This window comes from Saimiri boliviensis, chromosome 7, assembly GCF_048565385.1.
Source record: "Saimiri boliviensis isolate mSaiBol1 chromosome 7, mSaiBol1.pri, whole genome shotgun sequence".
NCBI lineage: Eukaryota > Metazoa > Chordata > Mammalia > Primates > Cebidae > Saimiri > Saimiri boliviensis.
The window spans coordinates 115,195,702-115,221,914 of record NC_133455.1 but is presented as its reverse complement, the minus strand read 5'-3'; the positions used below and the strand labels follow the sequence as shown (position 1 = coordinate 115,221,914).

Below are 26,213 nucleotides of genomic sequence, written 5' to 3'. Positions count from 1 at the left end.
AATGCAGATGCTTATGAGATCTGATTTTTAACAAATGAGTGAAAACCTTTAGAAATTTCTTCTCCCTGAAGCCCTATTCTTTGGTCATGAGTCCCCAGAACTACAAAGAACACGAATGTTTCTGAAGAAGACCAGCCAAAATAACTGGCAGTTATGAAGAACCACAAGATGAGAAGGAATAATTCAATTCAATGCTATACACACACAACTAAGCATATAAAACAACATATGGTAAAATTGCTACTGAATGCCAGCAAGTAGAGAAATGCATTGTAAAGATGTTAAGACCTATGTGGTCGGTACTGATTATCATTTTTTAAAAGACTTGTTTATTTAATCTATTTTAAGATACAATCTTCCTTATTTTAAAACAATACTGTAACATCAACACTAAATGCAATTTTGAGATAAAAAGGAAAATGTTACTTATCTGTCCCATTTCAGATTGATTTTCGCTTTGTGAGCTGTCTTTCAATTGATATATGCAAACTGTTTTTATAGTTGTTTCAATCAGAGTATGGATATGGCTTTTTTATGCTGCTATGTTCATTCCATATAATCACATGCATACATTCTCTTGTTCCTATACTGTTCTTACATGCATTTAAAAAAATTATTATTATGCTTTAAATTCTGAGGTACATGTGCAGAACATGCAGGTTTGTTACATAGGTATACATGTGCCATGGTGGTTTGCTGCACCCATCACCCCGTCATCTACATTAGGTATTTCTCCAAATGCTGTCCTACCTCTGCTATTCCTCCCCTAGCCCCCCATCCCCCAATAGGCCCCAGTGTGTGACGTTCCCGTTCCCCTTCCCGCATCCATGTGTTCTCATTGTTCAATGCCCACATATGAGTGAGAACATGCAACGTTTAGTTTTCTGTTCTTGTATCAGTTTGCTGAAAATGATGGATTCCAACTTCATCCACATCCCTGCAAAGGACATGCACTCATCCTTTCTTATGGTTGCATAGTATTCCATGTTGCATATGTGCAACATTTTCTTTATCCAGTCTATCATCGATAGGCATTTAGGTTGGTTCCAAGTCTTTGCTATTGTGAATAATGCCACAATAAACATATGTGTTCATGTGTCTTTATAATAGAATGATTTATAATTTTTGGGTATATGCCCAGTAATGGGATTGCTGAGTCGAAGGGTATTTCTGTTTCTAGGTCCTTGAGGAATCACCACACTGTCTTCCACAATGGTTGAACTAATTTACACTCCCACCAACAGTGTAAAAGCATTCCTATTTCTCCACATCCTCTCCAGCATCTGTTGTCTCATTTTTTAATGATCGCCATTCTAACTGGTGTGAGATGGTATCTCAATGTGGTTTTTGAGGGGAACACTTCAAGAAAAATAATTGAAAAATTAGCACAATATTGAACAAAATGTAGCTCATGTGTCCTACTATGGTTTGGGTTCCTACTGTTTTAAGTAAGAAAGTGAAGAATTTGGGAAAGTGTGGGGAGAGAAAAACAATGAAGTAAATCAAATGATTTGGAAATAGAAACCAAATGATGAGAGTCAGATTGTGAGTACTGGGGAAAGATGGCTGGAAAAAAGGGCTTCAGTGCAGCCAACAAGGGATTAAAGGCACCGTTGGAGGAGGGTGTCTGGGAGCTGTTAAGAATTTCCACAAAGGGTGGGCAAGACAAAATACCTTGCATGGCCAGAGCACCTCAGCTGGATATCAGGAAGAATTTCCTGACCGTAAATGTCAAGAGTTCTCATTTACAGGATCAAAAGGAGCCTTCTGGGATGTGCCTACCTTAGGAATATTTTTTCAGCCTCAAGTGAGAGGCTGTTTGGATTGCAGCCCTGGGATGGACTGGGTGACCTCCACAGAATCCCTCAGTCTCATTGCTGAAGGGCACGCCTTATACTGGGGCTTTCACAGTGTGGGTGCCAGCAGCTGACTCCCGCCCAGGGGCTGTGGACTTTTCCCCACAGAAAGAAACAACTGAGCCTTTCACTCCCTGTTCCTCACTTGGACCAGTCCTTAGGTACATCTGTGGTTTTTCAGCTCTTCAACACTTAGGCACTTTCCTCCTGAGCCAAGGGCCTCCTGGGAACAATGCAGCATCTGTGTGTTGACAGTAACAGCCTGTGGGCCAGAGACACTCAGCCAAGCTCTCCTTTCACCCCACGGGAGCTGGATCACACACCCTACCTGCAATAATCCAAGTCAGCCTCAGCACACCCCCTGCCAGTGCCCTGCTTCTCCTATCCGTTCCCCAACCTTTTACCTAATTTGCTTCCTAGCTTCGTTGCCACATTTGTCCCAGTCCTCATGCAGGATGGTCTCTACTTTCCACCCATCCCACCCACAGAGTGAACAATAACATGTTAGTGGCTTATGGCCCGACACTAAATAGTGGGCACTGCAGAGTGAGGAACATGATGCTTAGTTGGGCAGCTGGGTATTTACAAAAGGTTTGGCCTGCAAAGAGTTGTCAGGCTTTTCCTATAACATGATTGCCTTTTATTTATTATGCAAGTTGTTGATTTACACGGGGAGTTGGCGATGCTAACCAAGCATGGAGTTTTCACATGGTCTATTTCTGCTGGGTTTGGAGACATGGAGACAGCCTTCACCTTCTGGCAAAAAGGCAATTTCAGAAAGGTGTTTAAAACCATCCTTTAGTTTTTGGTCCTGAGTTGGAGATGGACATGTTGCTTATGAAAGAAGGTAGAGTTTCAACCCTTAGGTAACCTTAAAAGAGCAGGACCTATGTTGTGTGTAAGTCACATGCAGTATAGAAACTTAATATTAAATGACAAATCAGAACAATCCTTCTCTAGGAATGTCTTTCCATAGAGATATCACAGTGAGTCTCTTAAAGCCTTGATCTAGTGGTGTTATTGATGGGCTCACACAGTGTGAATGCACAATAGGAAATTGGGTAGGGGGTGAGGATAGGACATTTAAAAGAAAGAAGAAGAGAAAATGATATTTTGAGAAAGAAAATGATCTCTCTCTGTGTGTATATGGTTTGCAGGCTTTGTGATCCTACTGTTTAGCGTCTCTGAGATTTGAGTTGGGCCTTTTTACTTTGCATAAAGTAGACACTTGGTCATATGCAGTACCAGGGAGAAGTCAGAGTTCCACCTTTGGAGGCTTTTCATCTGCTTCATGATTTTCTTTCTGGAAAACATCACAATGATATTTAGATTTGGAGTTCACTCTGGGATTAGTAAACTCAGCTGTCTGATTACTCCTGGAAGTCCTAAGTCCATCTTTAATTTTTACCTCATGAACTCTTTTATATGAAGTTTGATTTGTTGCCCATTAATACTTTAAACTAAATGCTGAAGTACAAAATTAAGCCTCTGAATATGCAAGGCCTTTCCAAAAATGCTTTTCTAGTTCTAGTCTCATGAATGTATCCTAATAAGCATCTTGATCTGGCCACCACATCCTCCTAGACTTTCGCTTTTAATCAAATCCAGTAGAGCACAAATAATCCTTTTTAAAAAAACTTTAATTATTTTGCTTTTATTATTGTTTATAATTAATACATAATAATTACATTTTCATGGAGTACAGAGTGATATTTCAATACATATATACAATGTATAGTGACCAAATCAGGATAATTAGAATATCTATCACCTCAAACATTTATCATTTCTTTGTGTTGGAAATATTCAAAATCTACTCTTCCAGCTATTTGAAAATATATAATAAATTTTTCTTAATTCCAGCCACCCTGTAGTACTATAGAACACTAGACATTCCTCCTATCTAGCTGCACTTGGTATCCATTAACCAACATTTGGCCCTCCCCACTCTCTGAGCCCAAATGATTCTTCTTCAACAGGAAATAAAAGGGATATAGAAAGAAAACAGCTTGCCTTACCTGCAGTCTCACACTTACCAACAATTTTCCTCTTAGAAATCCATCACAAAAGTTTTGGACATGCTCTACGGAAACTTCTACTGTGGGCAGTGTATCCCACTCATCATCTATAGTCCGGTAAATTGCCAGTGCTGGCAGCTGAGACTCCTTTAGTTTGAAAAATGATATCACCTTCCCATTTTCTTTCATACCACTGTCCACCAGAATAAAGAGAATCTGCAGTTGGGGAAATTTAAAAGAAAAAGTTCTACCTGAGGTCCTAGGGATAAAGAGATACCTTGTAATTGTTGCAGCTTACACTGATTGAATTTATGGTCTGCACCATGCAATTTAAATCTTGAGCTAAAATAAATTTTTGCAGCCATAACAAAGAACAAAATCACGTCTTTTGTGGGAACATGGATGGAGCTGGAGGCTATTATCCTTAGCAAACTAATGCAGGAAGAGCAAACCAAATTCCACCTGTTCTCACTTATAAGTGGGAGCTAAATGATGAGAACTCATGAACACAAAGAAGGAAACAACAGACACTGGGGTCTACTTGGGGGTGGAGGGTGGCAGGAGGGAGAAGAGCAGAAAAGACAACAATTAGGTGCTGGGCTTGCTACGTGGATGATGAAATAATCTGTACACAAAGCCCTGTGACACAGTTCACCTATGTAACAAGGCTTCACATGTACCCCTGAACTTAAAAGTTAAATAAATGAACTTCCTATTATTTTGTGTTGCTTTCGTGTTTTATCCCTTTGACCGGATTGCTTTAATTTTAAGAACACAGAATTGGAGAATATTTTAGCGACTATCCAAGAAAGGAAGGTTAGCCTAATGGTTAGGAGCAGAGAACAAGTTTTAAATTCTGCCCCTGGTACTCTCCAGCTGTGTGAGTTTGGGCACATTACTCAGCCTCTCCGAGGTTCCGTTTTCTCCTTGGCAAAATGGGCTTTTGGTGAGGGAAATTAAATGAGGTAAAGCATTAATACGTTTATTTAGTTTTTGGCATATAGTAAGGGCTTGATAAATGTAAACTATTTTATAGTATTCAATCAAAGCTTCAACCCAAAGTAGAAATCTTCTTTATAATATTCTGATCAGATGACTGTCTACTTTCAGTAAGACTAAAAACTTCCAGTGTTAGAGAACCAACCATCAGAAAGTCAGCTTATTTAGTTACCAGTTTTCATCATTAGAACAGTCACTAGTTAGGCATAGCAGCCTTGCAGCAGTTGAAGCTTTACTATTTCAGTGATATCAAGCAGAACTTCACAAAGGGGAAGAGGGGAAGAAAGAAATACTCATTGGATACTGAGTAGCCACCAGGTACTTGATAGGTGTTTTATATGAGAAATAAGCCCTGAGGTCTAAATCTCTAAGAAATGATGGGAAGGATTAAACAAATTGTGACTTACAGGTGATTTTGTTTTCAGTGTCTTTGGATCTCTATTTTCTCTCTACCAACCAATGCAGAAAAAGACCCAGACTTAATCGCTACAGGAAGTGTAATCACTATAGTAATCACTATAGTAATTACTATCATTAGATATGCCTTTAATATGATAAAATACAACAGCTCCAATTTCAAATAATGTGATTTATTGTGTCCTACTTCTTGCTTTTCTCTCTCCTAATCATAGCCGTTTTCCTTATTTATCTCTGCTCCCTAGCCCCATCTCCCTTTTCCTAGTGTCCTGGTGGTGTGCATGCAACAGGATATTCCCATTCTTGCCTTACCTTCCCCTGGAAGAGCTTGGCTGCCTTCTGGTATCTTTGCATGTTCTCTTCATACTCTGGAGAGGCCTTGTTCATTATCAGGAGAAGATGAATCTGAATTACGCTGTTGAATAGCCCAATTGCAGTCTGGCAAGTCGAAATGTGTTATAGCAGAGTGAAAGAGAGAGGAAGAATGCCTTAGTGGCTGGGAAGGAGTGAAAAGGTAGACTGAAACATAAGTGAGAGCTGGCCACTGGTAACACAAACAGAACTCGCTTCCAAGATGCCTCTCACTAAGCCTCACCACCTTGCTTTCATGCAGCTGTGTAGATCCTTCCTTCTCACACTGAATGGGGCTGAACTGAGTAACTGAGACAATGTTGCAGAAATGATGGAGTGTGACTTCCAAGGTGAAGTCTTAAAAGATATTAGGTCTCTGATAGTCTCTCTCTCACATCTCTCACTCTGAGAAATACCATCCCCAATGTAGGGGACTTAAGCAGTCCTCTGAGGAGAAACACATGGCAAGGAACTAAGGCCTTCTTTTAACAGCCAGCACTGACTAACCAGTCATATGGAGGAGCCATCTTGGAAGCAGATTCCCAGCTCCAGTGGAGCCTTCAGATGACTGCAGCCCTGATCAATGACCACAACCTCCCAAGAGACCCCAAACCAGAAGCACCTAGCCCTAGCCACCCCACATTGGATGACCTGCAGAAACTGCATGAGATTATCAACGTTTTTTCATTTGAAACACCTATGATTTGGAGTGATCTGTTTGTTAACAAATACACTATGTAACATATTAGTCACTTTGTTTCAGCCCCTCTTCTTGTTCAAGACTAGTCAGAGATACTTAAAATGTAGCCTTTGAGTACCATTAGTAGTTCATAGCTATTGACTGTTGATTATGTGGAAGGCACTGTCCTCAACTCTTAACATATAATAAGTAATATAATCTTCAAGGTCCCAGTCTTTCAAATGAGGAAATTGAGGCACAGGTAGACTAAGTAATTCTCCCAAAGTCAAATAAATGGCAGACTGGGATTCATACCAGGTGGTCTCGCTCTGGAGTCCGTGCCCTTGACCATCAAGATGGACTGCCTCATGCACAGTGGATAGCAAAACCCCATATAAACCAATTTTATCCCAGATGTGGTTAAACCAGTGTACCAAAGGTTAGCAGAAGGTGAGCTCTTCAGGAGACAAGAAGATTTGACCTTGTTTTGCTGATTAGAGAAGGTGATTTCCCATGAAGTTATCAACGATTTAGAGGAGTGGAACAGCCACCAGTCAGAGTGAGGAGAGGAAAAAGGGGAATCCATGGCACTGGTTCCCCTCATTTCACTGTCCTGAAATAATGCTGCAAGTCTACTTTAAACCAGTCGTATTTCTTTTCACCTCCCCTAAATGCAGAAAGCATTGTTACAAAACTAGTGTGTACACAGGAAGAGAGAACATGGTGGGTTAACCAACCTTTGGGCAGCATCTTAGGAGGATGGGGAAGGGAGCAGCTAGGTAGAATTCTTCCTGAAGCTATACACTTTTGTAGAGGTTCCCCAGATCTTTTGGCTGTGGGGGGTGGGGGGGTAATATGTAGGCAAGGAAGGCACAATGGATCCTTTCCTAAAGATTTCTCCATGGAGTTTAAAATCAAGTTTTAGATTTTACGTTTGGGAGATTGGACGATTCATGATTTACTCTTGTTTTACTAAATCCTGCTACTTAAATGTAGAACATTCATTCGCTATTCTACAGATAAGATGGAGGATAATTCTTGGGAAGAGAAAAGAAATAAAAACTAAGATGTCAAAAGGCACAGTTATCTTAGCAGAAGGGATTGGCCATAGCAGAGTGGATTAGTTTAATCCTAACAGACATAGCCTGATTATTTCACCTCGACGCCAAGTACTGAGTACATATGTGCATTAAAAGTGCATGGCAGGTCAAGTACAGGGCTGGGATTTTCTGCCCAAACCTTTGCACTAGAAGCAGATGAGAAATAGCTAGAGTAGAACTGGCAGTTCTTCAAAGGAGAAAAATATTACTTTCAGAAAATAAAAAAAGTAGCAATAAAAATGGAACTTGCTTCTTTAAAGATATTCTTACTGATTTTTTTCTTGATGTAATCTGCCTTCACTAATCACATGGAACTTTAAAAAGATATGTCATTGCTCTGCAAATTGATTGAGAGACAGATCAGGCATAAGAAACCAGGAACGTCAGTTCCTGCCCCTGCCTGAGCTAGCTTGCAAAATGCCAGGACACGGGGGCCATAGCCCAGGGGCAATAAAATCATCTTTTCTGGCCCCACGTGCAGAAGAATGCCTTTTTGACTATTACTGCCAACACCCCAGAGGCATATGTGTTTGGAGTCTTAGCAGAAGTAGAAACAGTCACCAACTCCACAGAGATAAAGATGGTGTTAGAGGTGGGCCAGAATTTAGTCAACAAGAAAAGGGGTGTTTTCTGTTGAAGGCAGTGTAGGGCAATAGACAAACCAGAGGATTCAGTCACAGGGACCAGTCATAAAAAAGCAAGGACATACCTACATAGGGTGCCTTTCAAGCTCAAATTACTAGCCATAAGGCTTTGAAGAAGTTACTTAAATTTTCTGAACTCCCATTTCCTCTACTGTAACATGGAAGTCAGCAATATGTGCTATTGAATCACAGTTGCTTTTACTCTCTTAAATTATGCCTTTTCTATTTACTCATTATGTGATCTTGAGTGATGTCATCACTTGGATCTTGAATGTTCTCCTCTATGAAATGGACACAATAATTTCCTCTCTTCTACCTCAAAAAATATCAATGTGAGAATTAAATGAGAAAATGAGGATGAAAGGGCTTTTTAAGTTCTCAAAAATCACACCATGCATGTAAAGTACTGTCATTGGAGAATAGAAGGCGCAGCATTTTGAGATGATGTAGATCACTAGATATTAATACTCTGTAAGATTCTATAACCCAGGTGAGGGAAAATAAAGGACCGGACACATACGATAATTCTATAGACTATGCTGTAGTCTATAGAGAGAGTTAGAAGGCCAGACTGTGATCAGGAGAGGTGGACCATCAATCACTTTTACCCAGATTGCATGCAGCATGCAACACCAGAGGAAGACACACTAGGAGAGAAGGCTGAGGCATGGCAAGGGTGTGGGGATGTGTTAGTCAGAGCATGGTTTGCAGCTGCTGCTAGACCAGGAACTGTTCGTCACTGGTCCACAAGTAACAGAAAATGAAATGGGTGTTTGGGAACAGTTATAGAAACTTTACATTGCTGTGACATCCAAACATATGATCACTGGGCTTCATTTAACATATTTTTTGTCTTTCACTTACTTTTATTTTATTTTAGGTCCCCACCACCATACCTGGCTGATTTAAATTTTTTTTTTTTTTCTGTAGAGACAAGGTCTGGCTATGTTGCCCAGGGTGTTCTCAAACTCCTGGGCTCAAGCGATCCTCAGGCCTTGGCCTCCCCCAGTGCTGGCATTGCAGTTGTGAGCCACTGCACCCGGCCTTGAGTCAGTCAACCTAACTTTGCGTTCTGGTTCTCTTTCTTACTAGCAGTGTGATAGTTCATTTAACTTTTCTCTGTTTCTTTAACAGGGACAAGACCAACCTTAAAAAGGTGCAATAAGGATAGTAACATAAACAATATAGTAGGTGTTCAATTAATGGCAGTTCCTGACATTATCGGTTGAAGAATTGGAATTCTGGGAGGAAGAGACCTCTGTGTGAAGACCGGTACCTTCCCTGACTCAGGCTCCGAAGGGGCGGGGGACAGGAAATATTGTTTACCACAGGATTGTACTCTGTCACCATGTGGAGGCTGTTGATCTCAATGAAATTGCTCAATTTGGTGGCATCAATGTCTTCGTCCTCTAAATTCAGTTGTTCATTATCCACCTGGGTAACACAAAAAAGGATAAAGTCACTCTTCCATATTTTTTTCATGTATCGATAAATGTTTTTAGACCTCCCCCCCGCCCCATGTGACAGGCACTGATTAAAGCTCGAAAGACAGAAAAATAAGTAAGAAGCGTTCCCTGCCCAGAGGAACAAACTGTTCTGTAGGATCCAAAAAAGTGAAGAGAAATGTCCCACACGGTGTGGCAGGTGTCGTCACAGGAGAATCGCAGGTCCACTAAGGAAGCGAAGAAAAGCTTCAGGGAAGAAGTTACTCTTTGAAGGTGGCTAAAAGCATTCTAAGTCACAGGATGAGATAGCAGTTTGGCACAAGATACAGGTCTTAAAGACCTTGCTGATAGAACAGGTTGTAGTAAAGAAGCTGGCCAAAACCCACCGAAACCATGATGACTATGAGCAAGACATCTGGTAGTCCTCAGTATTACACTCCCACCAGCCCCATGACAGTTTACAACCGCCATGGCAATGTCGCGAAGTTACCCTACATAGTCTGAAAAGGTGAGGCATGAATAATCCACCCCTTAGTGCATATAATTAAGAAATAATCACAAAAATGGACAAGTAGCAGCCCTTGGGGCTGCTCTGTCTGTGGAGTAGCTAGTCTTTCATTTCTTTACTTTCTTGATAAACTTGCTTTCACTTTATTCTGTGGACTCGCTCTGGATTCTTTCTTTTGCAAGATCCAAGAACCTTCTCTTTTTACTAACATTTTTCTGGAGCCCATGGAAGAAACTATAGTGAGGAACCCCCCAACCCTGACCCAAAGGCTACCTTTGGGTAAGTGGTGGGTGGTGGGTTCTGGTTACATCATGATTTAAGAGCCATTCCATGTTTTTATGTTTCTGAAATACCGAATCCTTTCATTTGGCCAGTTTTAAATTGGTAAGTAGCAAAAAACGCATTGAAATCGATACATTTCCTCCTTAGAAGACTATAAATGCATTTCTAAATTTGATGTGTAGAATTTTTATCATGCAGTTCAAAATGTTTTTTAATTTTTTGTTTTTATTTCTTCTCTAAACTGTTATTTAGAAGTGTATTTCTTAATTTTAAATTGTAAGATTTTCTGGTTATATTCTTATTGATTTCTAGCTTTATTTTACATATTCATTTTTATTACTTGTGTCTTTAAAATTAAGTATATTTTACAGTTTTTGAATACAGTATTCTATATATGTCCATTAGGTCACTTGGTTAATTTTATAGTTGAAATTTTCTATATCTTTCTTATTTTTTTAACCAGCTTATCTTATTTAAAGGAGTGTTAAAACTTTCTATTATGTTATGGCTTTAACCATCTTTTCATTCAATTCTGTCAGACTGTGCTTATATGGTATCAGGACATGTATTTGATAAATGCACATTTAGAACTGTTAAGTTTGTTTGACAAATTGAAACTGTCATAATTATGAAGTGTTATTCTTTATCTCTAAGAATGCTTATTACCTAAAAGTCTACTTTGTTTGGTATTCATATATTCATATCAGCTTTCTTTTGGAAGTGTTTTTGTGGTATATATCCATTCTGTGTTTTACCTGTGTCACTTGTAAAAGGCACAGAGTTGTATTTTTCAATCCAGCCTGATAATCTTTGTCTTTTAATTGGGTTATTTCCATTAAATGAAATTACTGATGTATTTAATTTTTTAAATTTCCATTGGTTCTACGTGTTTCAAATTCTATTTTTCTTTGTTTCTGGCCCACCTTTGAATGGACTGAGTATATTATTTCTTCTTTTCCTTTTTTGGCTTAGAAGTTACATAGGCTTTAATTATTTCCTTAGGGATTACCAGAATACATTATACAGCATGCATTTTTTCACTTCTCAGAACCTAATATTAATTGGCAATTTCACCTTTTTCTTGGACAATGCAGACATTAGAATATTCAAATACAGTTTACCTCTTTCAAATTCCATTTTCTGGCTCGACCTTCAAGACTTACACATGATTCGTGTCGTGTGTTTTAATTCCAAATCTCACAGAATATTACTATTTTTGTTATATTGTCAATATACACTTACATTTATGCACATATTTACATTTTAGCTTCTCCTTATTCCTGTATTATTTAGCTTCTATGAGGGTTTTTTGTTTTCCCCTGCTTAGAGAAGACCTTTTACGATTTTCTTTAGTGTGAGTTGGGTGTGTTGAGTGACGAATTCTCCCAGTTCGGCTGTTTAATATATATTTATTCCCCCTTTATTTTTGAAGGCTGTTTTTGCTGGGGGTAGAATTCTGAAGTTGGCAGATATTTTCTTTCAGTATTTGAAAGATATAATCTTTGTATTCTGCATTCCACTGTTGCTATTGAGAAGTTAGCTGTGAACCTTATGATTGTCCCTTTGAGATTATTTTGATGATAATCTCTCTTTTCTCTGACTTCTTTTAACATGTTATATTTTGTTAAATTTTAGATGTAGTATGGCATGGCTAAGAGTGGATTGTACATATTCCACATGTATATCTATTTGCATGCGTAGGCGTATGTGTGTATGTGTGTATATTTGTGTGTGTGTGTGTGTGTGTGTGTGTGTGTGTAAATATATATATATATGTATATATAAAATCACTCTAATCCGATTTCAGGGGCTGAAATGATTTGCATCTGTGCTGCAGGGCTTATGTACTATGATTCATCCCTGTTTTTAGGTACAGCTCTGTAGGATTCAAAGGGGATGTGAAAGGTGTTACACAAGATTCACCTCTGACCTCCCCTTGTGAGGCCTGGACACCAGCATTTAATTTTCTAATTCCTGAGGCTCTCAAAATGTGAATTTATTTCTTAGCTTCTTGGCAGCCTCTAGAACTGACCAAAGCCCTCTAGACAAAAAGCAGCCCTCAACGCAAGGTTCATGTTTTTGGATTTTCATCTTCTTCTAAATCTTGACCCAAACATTTTCCTTCTTTTAATAGCTCTCCAATGCCTTCAGGCACACACACACACACACACACACACACACACACACACACACACACTTTAACTTATAAAAACAGTCTTTGGTGGAAAGGATTGTCTACCTACATGATCCATTATCCCAGAATCGTATTTCAGAACAACCTTTCCACCACACTCAGATTATATTGAAAGATAGGGCTTCATTCTTCTAATCATTGTTCTCAGTTTTCTGTTTCCTTTCCCCAATCTACTCATGCCATAAAGTCACAAAGATAATGTCTCCACCATCCATAGATGGATCTATGCCTTGAGCTGAGATTGCACCACTGCACTCCAGCCTGGGTGACAGGGTGAGATTCTGTCTCAAAAAAAAAAAAAAAGAAGAAGATAGATCCATGCCTATAGATGAAAATGTTTAGCGCCAGCTCCTGAACACTTTTGTCCATTTCCTAAAATAGTTTGCATCACTTTTGAGATCCTTGGGCCACCTACCCTTGGACATCTCCCTACCGCTTTCCCCTCCATGTGCTATTTGTATGGGTCCTGCCCAACGAGATCTTGCCCGTCATCAGTATCAACCTTTTGTCCCCAAGATATTTTCTCCTAGTCTACCCAGTAACATCAGAAGCAAATCTCACTTTAGTTAATGTAAGAGGGAATTCAGACAAAGGGAAATTAAAGTCACTAAACAGCAAGAATCCAGGTTTGCTCTGTATTGTCATCCTGGTGATGATTCCTTTTTCACCTCTTTTGTTCAAGAGGGTCTCCCATTGGGGTAACTAAAAGCAGTAAGAACCTTGGAGATGTGCAATGTACCCCTTATGGTTAATTTTAATTCTGGTTAGATCCAGTCATTCTCTTACAATCCAATTTGTTTAATAATTATTGTTGAGTGCCTGCTATATCCACAAAGGCACAAACTGCAGCCATTTATTCAGATGGCCATTTAAGCACTCTTTATTTTGGGAATGCTTTACACAATTTAAATTTATGAAATAAAAAATGCTGAGGTATAGAAAAGTTTGTAGTTCAAAAAAGAATTTTGAAACAATTCAAAACCTTAGGATAAAAATGTGAACACCTTGTGTATTCTTAATTGTTTAAAAATTCAAGAAGTTTCTAGTAGGAAGCTTGGGGAAAACACCAAACCAAAACAAAACATGAAAGCAAGAGAAAAGGTCTGAGGTGGATCCTTGCCCACCTCCTACCACCTCCTTCCCCTTCTCCTGCCCATATCAGAAAGAATGAGTAGAGAAATAAAATCAGCACAGGAAAAACTGTTATCTATTTGCAGCTCCTCTGGATCCTTAATGCTGCTACCGGACTGTATTTCCAGCTGGCATGTTTCCTTCATACTTAAGGCTGTGCTATTGCAACTGCCAAAATCATCATCATTATCATCACAATCAGGACTCTTTTAATATTTGATGTGTCTAAGTGCTTCCTGATTATTTTTCTAGGAACTCCTAGGCCTGGCGCCTGTGCCTCAGCTGACATTGCTGTGCAGGGACCAAGAGTCCCCCCTCTCTGTACTCTTTTTCTGGCAGTCCCTCATATTTCCCAGAACAGGGAGAACAGGAAACGCCAGTCACTCCAGGTGTTTCTGGACTTGAGGAATGCACGAGATTGGAGGCGGAGGATGCTAAGCGGTAATAACATTCTCTAAGAAGCAACAGAGCTTTAATAAAAGCCACCCTCTCTCCAGTTTGTTGTACTTCTTTTAACAAAACATGCCTGATCTTTCATTTTTCTTTTCTTTTTTTTTTTCTTTTTTTTTTTCATTTTTCTTAAACGAATAAACTCTGGAACATTCACGTTTAGGGCTTCTGGAAGCAAAGTTTGAACAGAAAATCTCCCTCTGTAAAGTGAATTATTTGCATAATGCGCTGGAAAGAAAATCCAACCCCGGAACCAAGAGTTGGAAAAACTTTCTAAAATATCTTTTTTTAGTTTTTTAAAAAGAATTTTACTTAAGAGATCATATTTTTATTCCAGAGAAAAGTGGCACCAGAAGAAAAATAGAAATAGTAAACTGGAAAAATTGCTACCTTAAAATATAATTTTGAGTTTCCTCAAGCATATTTGAAGTAGATTATTTTGTTATACACACTCTATCGTACCAAGAGATTTAATTCCTTATTTTCTGTTCATTAGTATTTTAGCAATATTCATTTGAATTCCCATGGATTTTTCTAACAACCCAGATTTTTATAGAGTGTATTAAAAATTGTTTTAGTTTACACCACAGTTATAGCATTAAATATCTTTGGTGGCACTGAGAAATCATTGGTTAAACAAAGGTCCTCATGTCCTCGATTTGTTTTTGTAAGTTGCTCAGCTTATCATATATTTAGTAAATATATACTTTAGGAAAAATGTTTCATTAGGGACACAGGAAGGGGGACATCACACACCGGGGCCTGTCGGGAGGTGAGGGGCTAGGGGAGGGAGACCATCAGGACAAATAGCAAATGCATGTGGGGCTTAAAACCTGGATGACGGGTGGATAGGTGCCGCGAACCACCATGGCACATGTATTCCTATGTAACAAACCTTCATGTCCTGCACAAGTATCCCAGAACTTAAAGTAAGATAAAAAATAAAGAAAATAAATGTTTTATAATCTGATATATCTTCTTGCATTTCTTATCAGTTTATTCTCATGTACTAGTTTCTTCTGCTTCTTTTTGTCTGGTGAGGTGTATTTCTTATAATAGTCATCCGATAAGTAACCATAAAAGGAATAAAAGATGACTGCACTGTGTTTTCACTTCTACCCCATTAGGTCAAAGTTAGGTCAATTATGTTTCCTAAAATAGTCGTGACTGAAAAAATCCAAAGCAGGGTAAACATTCAAATAATATTTCAAGTTCCATTTTAGGACAGACTCATCGTTTATTTAACCTGGGAATTACCTCTCTGCTAGGGCAACAGTAAGGGTCCTATTGAAAAATTTGAGAGTTTCTCTGCTGTTACAATCACAAAACACAGGCCGTGCCCTCAAACAGCAAGGTTATTATGTGCAACTTATTATATTTTCATGAATTTTACCTAAATTCTTCCTGATTATTTTTATATAGTTGGCCTGAAGTATTTTTGGAGAATGATATGTTGCATAAATACAGCATTGGCTGGCCTTTTATTACTCCAACATTTCAAGCATCAAGTAATATCAATTTCTTGTTGCTTTTTTCACTTAATCATTATTTCAGCTTATTTCTAAATAAGTTCTTAAAATGGAAAATTTTGTAAATTCAGAAACTATATAATGTCTAGATTAAACCTTGATAAGTAATTTTGCAGTTTGATTAAGGAATGCTGGGGGGATAGAGAAATAGTTTAAGGGAAAATAGTTAAAAGAAAAAAATAGGCTTTGGAATGAGGGACAATAGATAGAATCCAGTGTAAAAATGAAGTTTTTCTTCAGGGTCAAGTGCTTTAGAAAGCCACTATAGTATAGTAAAAAGGGTATGATTTGTAATCCGCAATGCTTGGTATGAATCAGACATCTGTTATTTCATAGTTGTGAGATTTTGGGCAACTCAACCAATCTCTCATGGAACTTTTCTTATTGACAGAATAATAAAATTACTTTATCAGATTCTTGTGTGAATTAAATGGTCAAATATTATAATAACGCTTATTATAGATTAGGCTCTAAAACCAAGCAAGCAAACCAAACAAACTGGATCTAAAAAGAAAGAAGGTCCCAGAAAATGTTCAATACGTTCACATTTGCCAGTGTAAAATAGAATAGTCTTGGGTGATACTCTCTTTTCAAAAAAAAAAAAAAAAAGAAAAGAAAAAGAAAAGTTAATCCAAATTCTTGAATAATGGTCTTATTAAAATATGCACCAAACTTTGGAAAGTGTAAACTGTGAAAAAAGGTATTTATCTGAAAGCTGGCATGACAAAAGTTGAGCGTCTTCCAGCCTTGCCAATGAAGCGGGGCAGGAACCAGTTTGTTTGTTTTCTGGTATGGCACGTAAATAATCTTGCCCACAAAGGTCCCAAGAGTTCATTTAGAGTAGGTCTGTCACTAGCAGTAAACAGAAAACAGATGTTAAAGAAGAGTGAAAAACGGAGAAGTCACCAATGAGACTTTATAAGGAATACATTGTAAGCAAAGGCAATGCTCTCCTTAGAGGATGTTAAGCCTGTAGAGATGTTGGAAGCAACAGCACTTGTTTTTCTTCCCCATACGTGTATCTTGGTAGTACTAAGCCCTTGAAATCAGGTCTTTATGAGACCTACAAACAAAAAACTGAGAAAGAAGTACTTGTGGAGTGTAGCTTACTAGAATTTTTGTATTAAAGGATTTCTACCAGTGGTTCAATGGCAACATGGAAGGCATTTGCCTAACCTTCCATATCTTCCTTACCAAAGGTTTTCACAGAAGAACTTGATATAATCCTATTTCACACTGGTGAGAATGCAAACCAGCAGCTACTGTGCAGGTGGGAAACAGGTTGCTGAAGGGAGCTTGCAAAACCTCAGATATACTTTTGGAGGTGAGTTCAGTTCCCCAAGCAACTTCCCAGTGCCTTCAAGGTGCCAGAGGTGTATTATAGCCCTTTGGAATACAAAGATGAATAAGTCATAGTTTCCAACCTTAAATAGGTAATAACCTAAGCGGGTAATAGAGGAGACAGATATATAAATATATATTACGAACTATAAAGTGATAAATAAAACTAGAGATAAGAAATTGGCCAGGTGCAGTAGTGGTTCACGCCTGTAATCCCAGCACTTTGGGAGGCTGAGGCGAGCAGATCACCTGAGATCAGGAGGTCGAGACCAGCCTGGCTAAGATGGTCAATCCCCATTTCTACTAAAAATACAAAAAATTAGCTGGACATGGTGGCATGCGTCTGTAATCACAGCTACTCGGGAGGCAGGAGAATCACTTGAACTTGGGAGGCAGAGGTTGCAGTGAGCCTAGATCGCGCCATTGCACTTCAGCTTGGGCAGCAAGAGTGAAACTCTGTCTCTGAAAAAAAAAAAAAAAAAAAAAAAAGGAAGGAAGGAAGGAGAAAGAAGAAAGAAATTACAAATAGAGGAATGCTTAAATGCCCATTTGGAGATTCCAAGGAGGCTTCCTGAAGAGTAACATTCCTGAACTGGCTCACTGGAGTTTGAGGAGGAGTCATCCGGGTAAGGCTAGGTGAAAGGGGACCCCTGGGCGGTGGCATTCTAGACAGAAGGAATGGTCCAGGCGAGATCATGGAATTGGATGATGATAATGTGTATAGTTGGCTACTGAGAGGGTAAAGCCCAGGGTGGAAGCTGGATGGACAAAGAGATTGAGAAGCAGGCAGCGAGGCAGGTCAGCAAAGCCTATTTGTAACATTAAATGTCTCGTTTTTGATCTTGTAAGAAATGAGAACTATTGAAGCGTTTTAAAGAGAGGCGTGCCATGGTCAAATTTCAATCTTAAATACATCATTGTGATACCATTCTAGAAACTGTATATAAAGTAGTAAAAGTAGATCGGTTAAGAAGCTATTGAAATTGCTTATGCCGATGATGCTAAGAACCTAAATACAGAATGAGGTAGAAGGAGTGGAGGAGAATATAGATTCAAATTAAAAGATACAACTGGCAAAAATGAAAGACCAAATGAGCATAGACATTTAATAAAACAATATCTTAGATGGAGGAATATAATTAGCAGGTACAGACGATAAATTCAGTTTTGATCATTTTAAGAGGATAGTGCTTATGAGGGTATAAAAATGCTCATATCCAGGAAACGTTTGAAACATGAGAGAAATCTAGACTAGAGATTAAATATTCTAAATGCTCAGTAAGCACATAATAGTGGAATCTGCAAAATAATTGCATTTCTTATGTAGAACATATCCACTCATTCATTGATTCATTCATACATTCATTCTCAACAAATACTTAGTGAGCACCTACTGCATGGCAGGCACTGTTCTGGGCTCTGTGGATACACTGAACAGAATGGTCTCTGCCTTTCAGAGCATGGGTTCTATGACCTAGATTAGAAAAAGTGTTGGGTCAGGCAGCATTGTAGATACAGGAAGAGAAGGTCTCAAGGAGACTATAAAAGCAGCAAGAGGATCAGAAGTCGGCTCTTTGTAGTATAGATACTTGCATATTATGTTTACAATCCCTACCATTCTCTAAGATCTATGAAAGTGGAGAATGTATTTAACATGTTTTTATTATCAGCATCTTGCGTAGGGCATACAGGAAGTATTTAATAAAGAAATATTTGAAGACCATAGATGAACTCCTCCAAATATTTCATATAAAAATTTTGGAGCTCAAAGTGACCTTACAGATGATACAGTCTAACTCTTTTATTTTATAAAGGAAAGAATTGCAGCTAAAAATGTTAAGTGACTGCCACGAGTCATGTTGTTATTGAGCAACAAAACAGTACCACAAATTCCATTCCTGTCCTCTTTCCATTTCATCACAGTAACCTGTTTGGGAAGCTTGAGTTGAGTCATCATCCTTGTCAACAATGTCCCTGAATTTGGCATCATCATTAGTGTCAAAGAGTCCTTTCCAGTCTCACAAGTTTACGAGTGCACGACTTAATGAAAATCTGGGGGAAAGCTCAAGCTACCCATCCAACTTACCCGGCGAAAGAGGCAGATGGTGTTCCCAGTGATATTGTAGTGGGTCAGGACCTCAGAATCAGTGCTGATTCCAAATGACACACCTGGGAACTTTTGCACCATGCTAGGGAGCATGGACACTGCTGGTATTTCTAAATCCTAAAAACAAGAGAAAAAATAATACCACCCTGGTTATTTAGAAAGAGAGAGACAAAGGATAGGGAAAAGAAGTGTGCTATGATGCTTACCAGAAATCATAGGTTTGATTTACTGCCCAGTAACACATGATGATTTACCTCTAATAGCGTAGGTTTAATAGGCAGTGACATTTTTAATTTCCTAGGCTCTGTGAGTTAGTAGGTAACCATGAAATTGTAGCTGAGCTTGAGACTCCTGTCAAGCCTTGTCATAGAGCTTGAAGTTTACTAGGAGCTGAGAGAGGCCTCAGAATCATAAAGGCCTGCCTAGTTTGGCTGCACTGTCATTGATATACCTGAGAAGCAACTGTTCTGGGAACAATTTGTTTAACAGTGAAACAGCAAATGAACTAACATAACCAACTCTATTTTTGTTTAAGGGGTATTTACCCATTCCTGCGTGTAAGTTAGAATAATTTTAGAGCACTGAGATAATATGTAAAAATAGCAGTTATATAGTTTTTAAAATGAATTCTAGGATTAAAGGAAAAGTATGTAAACAACTAACTATGTTGTGTTAAAGATTTATAGGTGCATTGTGGCCTGACCAAGGACAAAGAAATTCCCAGCCTCCTGGGACCCTTGCTGGTGTCCAGATGCCTATGGTTGCCTGTTATTGCTTGATCCCACCTTCCTCCTCTTCCCCCTGCTCTTAACATACAAAGAGCCTAAAATTGGTAGTGACTTAAGATTTACTTTATTTATTTATTTATTCATTTATTTTGAAATAGAGTCTTACTCTGTTGCCCAGGCTGGAGTGCAGTGGTGCAATTTTAGCTCACTGCAACCTCCACCTCCTAGATACTTGTACCTCACCCTCCTGAGTAGCTGGGACTCCAGGTGTATTCCACCATACTTGGCTAATTTATTCTGTATTTTTAGTAGACATGGAGTTTTGCCATGTTGCCCAGGCCGGCCTCGAACTCCTGAGCTCAGCCAATCTGTCCGCCTCTGCATCCCAAAGTCCTAGAATTACAGATGTCAGCCACTGTGCCTGGCCAAGATGTACTTTAGGATTCTAGTCCACTGTCTTCTTGGTTTACTGGCTCTTTAAATAAACATGCTTTTCCTCCCACTGATTCTTGTATCTTGAGTTTTGGCTTTGGTTACATTTGTGCAAAAAAGGAAAAAAAGGAAAAAAATATGAAATAGGTGCCATCAAAAGGCCCCCCAAAAATAAAAAAATAAAATAATAAAATAATTAAAATGAAAGCTTAGAAGTTTTAACAAAAGTTTATGCAGGCTATGTAAGGACTGTCCCTCTCTTGCCACTGTAGGTAAGCCTGAGCTTTGCATATGAAGACACTGTTCAGGCACCCAACTCTGCAGCCCAGGCCTGTAGGAAGAAGCCACTTCTGAGCAATGATTCCAGGCCTTCTATGCAGAGTGGCATCATTTTCCCTGTTGTCATGGGACCTTTATCCACAGAAGCTCCAGGAAATTAACAGAAGCAAACATGTTCTACCCTGTGACTCCCCAAGCTGAAGGAGGAGATGTGCAAGGAGAAAAGAAGATGGCTAGCTGATATGGTTTGGCTGTGTCCCTACCCAAAATCTCATCTTGAAATGTAGTCTTCATAATCCCCACATGTCAAGGGTGGGACCAGGTGGCAGTAATGAGATCACGGGGGCAGTTTCCTGCGTGCTGTTCTAGTGGCAGTGAGTGAGTCTCACAAGATCTGATGGTTTTATAAGCGTCTGGCGTCCCCCCTACTTGTGCTCATTCTCTCTCTTGCCGTCCTGTGAAGGCTCCTTCTGCCACGATTCTAAGTTTCCTGAGGCCTTCCCTGCCATGCTGAACTGTGATGCAATGAAACCTCTTTCCTTTATAAATTCCCCAGTCTTGGGTATGTCTTTATGGCAGCATGAGAATGGGCAAACATACTAGTCTTGCATCTGGGGTCAAGTTGAGAGAGCTGGTATCTGCTCTTCTGAAATGGTGTGTGGAGTTCACTACAGGCCATGAACAATAGCTAATTGAGGCCTCCTTTCTTATTCTGCTCCTTCAGATGGAATTGCTCAAGGATAAAGTGGTGGCATCTGGCGGTTGTTTAAGTTATTGCACACTCCTTCAGTTCCATGCTCTTGCCCCTTCCCCATCTTTCTGAGGGTGTTTTTGTCTACAGCTCAGATTTCTCATCCCTGAAAAATGTGCTCCCTATCTTCCTCTCCCAGTTGCATATCATTGCAGTGATTTCCAGCTGTGTACACAGAATTAACAGGATAATCGGGAGTTGGAATTGATGAACGGAAACAGACAAGAAGGTCTGCTTTGAGAGAGTAGGGCTTGATCAGCTGTGTGGATTACCAGATGCTACCACCCCAGAGAAAGAAGAAAATGCTGGAATAAGGCAGTCTTATTTACGGATGCCTTTATTTTTCAAGCAGCCAGTCTGGAAGATGGAGGTTAACACCTTGAATATACAAAATGCCATCCTTTTCTAGTATTTCAGAGAAGGCAAAGAGAAAGAAGAATGAGAGTCTACCTATTTGTGGAAATGCTTTAAAAGGCTGTGCACTGACTAATGCCCAGGGGCTTCAGCATCCTGTAAACAGTGTTGCTAGATGATATAAATTGGGCTCATTCTGGCCCCTGCCTATTCATAGGGTGCTATGAGAGTGCAGACCAAATACATTCAGTACAATGGTAGGGTTCCATGAAGGCATTCTTTCTGCAGATACTGACTCGAGCTTCAGAGCATCCGTATGTGAACAGATTCAACCCACAGTCTCAGAACTCTTGAAGTAAGTATGAGAAATCTATAACTTAGGGGCTGGGAATGTCTTGAAAGTAAGAGATCCCAATGGACAAGATGAAAGCAAACTGTGTGGCTGTCTCCCTTTCCTCCCATTTCTAATGCAGTGTCATCTGCCAGCAGGTGGCTGCTGCGGTTCCCTTGAGGTAGAACATTTCTAGCTCTTGGAGGAATTGCAAGTAGGGTAGCTGAACTAACCTGAAAGAAACCTATGACAGCCACCTCAGTAGCAGCAATAAATTCCATGGCAGCTGGGACATCTGCGAGCCACGTCGGTTCCTGGGCAGCACCAGGGCCATCTAGAGAGAGAAGCAGAAGATATCAGGGTACTGAAGCGAGAAGCAGTGGCTCTAAATAATGAGGGCATTTATACCTTTTATCTCTATACTAAGGCAGAGGAGAGCACAATTTCTAGGAGTACTGTTAGCATTCCAAGGCATAATATTTTTACTAACATATGGAAGGTGACCCTACTGATGGTCTGTCTCTGAAGAATACTGCCAGATTTCCCTGCTCTCGACTAGACAAAATGATAGACTGGACAAGGAAAATGCAGCACATATACACCATAGAATACTATGCAGCCATAAAAAATGATGAGTTTGTGTCTTTCGTAGGGACATGGATGAATCTGGAAACCATAATTCTCAGCAAACTGACACAAGAACAGAAAATCAAACACCACATGTTCTCACTCATAGGCAGGTGTTGAACAATGAGAACACATGGACGCAGGGAGGGGAACATCACACACTGGGGTCTGTTGGAGGGACTAGGGGAGGGACAGTGCGGGGGGTGGGGAGGTTCAGGAGGAATAACAGGGAGAAACACCAGATATAGTATAGGTGATGGGGGGATGGAGGCAGAAAACCACATTGCCATGTATGTACCCATGCAACAGTCATGCATGATCTGCACATGTACCCCAGAACCTAAAGTACAATTTAAAAAATGCATCTTATCCATGATTTCTTAGAAAGCTTTCTAGGTGTGGAGCAAAAGTACCCAGAGAACCACCATGCTACCTTACTTTTTCCTAAGAACACTTTCACACTATGGCCATCCAACTACATTTTTCTTTTACCTGAGGATTTCTCAACTTCTGCAGCAACTTCTGGGGCCAGCTCACACATGAGGAGAAATAGGAGGAACATGAACTTGGATGGCAGAGCTTCCATTGTGCCTTTCCTGCTTCTGCTCCAACTCTGGACTTCGTGTTTGGAATGCTGACTCAGGACAGCCCACTTTGTAGCTGATTGGGTGTGGGGTTATTAGGACTCTGGGAACTTAGCAGCTGGCTCCAAGGGAGCCTTCAACTTCTGAGATAAAAGACCGAGTTTAGTGACAGGGCCACAGAATGTAACCAACCAGAAGAAAGTCAGGTCAGTTTATTTAAATAAAAAATGTAAATATTCCATACCAGGTATTGACCCTAGCATTAGGAGTAGAAAGATAATTATGATCTGATCAGCCTCTGCCAGCTTAGATTGTCAGTGGGAGAGATAAGCAAGTAAAAAGACAATTTAAATATAAAATGGAAAATGATATAGAAAAATTCACAGGGTGCTATGACAGTACAGATGAAGGGTATTAGGGACAATGCTAGGGTTCAATGAAAGTGTTCTTCCTGCAGCGGATGCCAAGCAGAGTCCCGAGTAAATAAGTTTTCCCCAGGAAACAAAAGGTAAAAAGGGAGTTTTATGTAAAGAACCAAAGAACAGAGATGCAAATATAATGTGTGACAGAATTATTAGTAATTGAGAATGATGAAAAGGGAGGAAATGATACATGAAGGCAGAAAGGCATGTTGGGAACGGTTCACAACAGGTCTTATGTGATATGCTAAGCGCAAGAGCTTCAACTTTATTCTGTAGGTGACAAGAACCACTGAAAAGTCTTAAGAAGAAGAAAGAGACAAAGTCTGATTTTGCCCACAAGTGTCTGAGAAAGTCCAAGATGAGATTTCCACAGGCATATGTAGTCTTAAGATTAGGAGAATTTTCATGTGAAAATATCATAAAAGAAGTAACTAGCCAGAGTAACTAGGGAAGAGAAAGACATAAAAGGCATCCAAATAAGAAAAGAAGAAGGCAAACTCTCTCTCCTTGTTGACAATATGATTGTATGCCTAGAAAGGTCTAAAGACTCTGCCAAAAGGCTGCTAGGACTGATAAATGATTTTAGTAAGGTATCAGGAAAAAAATATGTACAAAACTCAGTAGCATTTCTATATACCAATAATGCCCAGGCTGACAGTCAAATCAAGAACATAATTCCATTTACCATAGCCACAAATAAAATGAAATACCTAGGAATACAAATAACCAAGGAAGTAAAATATTTCTGCAAGAACTACAAAACACTTCTGAAAGAAATCAGAGGTGACATAAATGAAAAAACATTCCATGCTCATGGATAGGAAGAATCAATGTCTTTAAAATGACCATACTGACCAAAGCAATTTACAGATTCAATGTTATTCCTGTAAAACTACCAATGTCATTCTTCACAGAATTAGAAAGCGATTCTAAACTTTATAGGGAACCAAAAGAGTCTGACTAGTTAAAGCAATCTTAATCAAAAAGAACAAAGCCAAAGACTTTGTGACTACATTATCTACTTCAAACTATACTATAAGGCTATAGCAACCAAAATAGCATGCTACTGGTACAAAAAGAAACACATAGACCAATGGAATAGAATAGAGAACTCAGAAATAAAGCCATATACCTACAACCATTTGACATTTGTCAACATGAACAAAACCAATCAATGAGGAAAAGGACTCCCAACTCAATAAATGGTGCTGTGATAGCTGGCTAGCCATATGCAGAGAATGAAATTGGACCCTTATCTTTCACCATATAAAAAAATTAACTCATGATGCATTAAAAATTTAAGACCTCAAATCATAAAAGCCCTAGAAGAAAACCTAGGAAATACTCTTTTTGACATCAATCTTGACAAAGAATTTTTGGCTAAGTCCTCAAAAGCAATTGCAACAAAAACAAAAATTGACAAGTCAGACCTAATTAAAGAGTTTCTGCAGAGTAAAAGGAACTATTGATAAAGTATACAGACAATTTACAGAATGGGGAAAAAAACATATGCAAACTATGCACCCAACAAAGGTCTGACATTCAGAATCCTTAAGAAACCTAAACAAATCAAGAAGCAAAAAACAAATAGCCCCATTAGAAAATGAGCAAAGAACATGAACAGGTACTTCTCAAAAGGAGACACACGTGGCCAACAAACATACAAAAAATGCTCAACATCACTAATTATCAGGTAAATGCAAATCAAATCCAAAATGAGATACAATCTCAGACTAGTCAGAATGGCCATGATTTAAAAAACCAAAAACCAACAGACACTGGTGAGAGTGTAAAGAAAAGAGAATACTTATATACTGTTCATGGGAATGTAACTTAGTTCAGCCACTGTGGAAAGCAACTCTAAATGAGGGCATCTATAGCTTTTATCTCTATACTAAGGCCAGAGAGTACTCCAATTTCTAGGAGTACCATTAACATTCCAAGGCATAGTATTTTTACTAACATACAGAGAGAGACCAGTTTGGAGATTTCTCAAAAAACTTAAAACAGAGATCCCAATTGATTCAGCAATCCTATATATCCTAAGGAAAGTAACTCATTATACCAAAAAGACACATGCACATGTATACATGTATGTTCATTGTTGTGCCATTCACAGTAACAAAGAGATGGAATCAATGTAGGTGCCCATCAATGGTGGGCTGGATAAAAATATATGGTGCATATATGCCATGATATACTATACGGTTATAATAAAAAAGTAAAATCATATTACTTGCAGCAATATGGACGAACCTAGAGGCCATGATCATAAGCAAAACAGTGTAGAAACAGAAATCCTGAGCACACATGGACATAGACATGGGAAACAGCAGATACTGTGGACTACCTGAGGGGCGAGGGAGGGAGTGAGGCATGGTTTAGAAACCTACCTATTTAGTACTAGGCTCACTACCTGGGTGCAATATACCCATGTGACAAACCTGCACACATACCCCCTATATCTCACATAAAAGTTGAAATTAAAAATAACCAAGTAAGTAAAATGTAGACTTCCCACCGTGTATTCCCAATGTTCATTGCCTATTGCAGTGTAATAGCGGGCCGATTTGTTCCCAATGATGTAAATATCTCCAGTGTGTTTTCCTCATCCCCATCCCCATCCCCTCTAAGGGAACTCACGAATGTGAGCC

At 39.2% G+C, this 26,213-nt stretch overlaps 1 protein-coding gene across 1 annotated transcript; it reads right to left on the bottom strand.

Moving 5' to 3' along the window:
* Positions 1-809: 809 nt before the first annotated feature.
* On the bottom strand, positions 810-26,165 carry ERP27 (endoplasmic reticulum protein 27). The gene is made up of 7 exons (XM_003934565.2): positions 23,046-26,165; positions 22,160-22,260; positions 19,031-19,168; positions 9,391-9,498; positions 5,603-5,728; positions 3,893-4,090; positions 810-3,159 (listed from the first exon to the last, which is right to left on the bottom strand). Exons 1-7 carry the CDS (start codon positions 23,137-23,139, stop codon positions 3,112-3,114), a joined length of 813 nt encoding a protein of 270 aa, XP_003934614.1. The 5' UTR covers positions 23,140-26,165; the 3' UTR covers positions 810-3,111.
* Between the last annotated feature and the right edge of the window lie 48 nt (positions 26,166-26,213).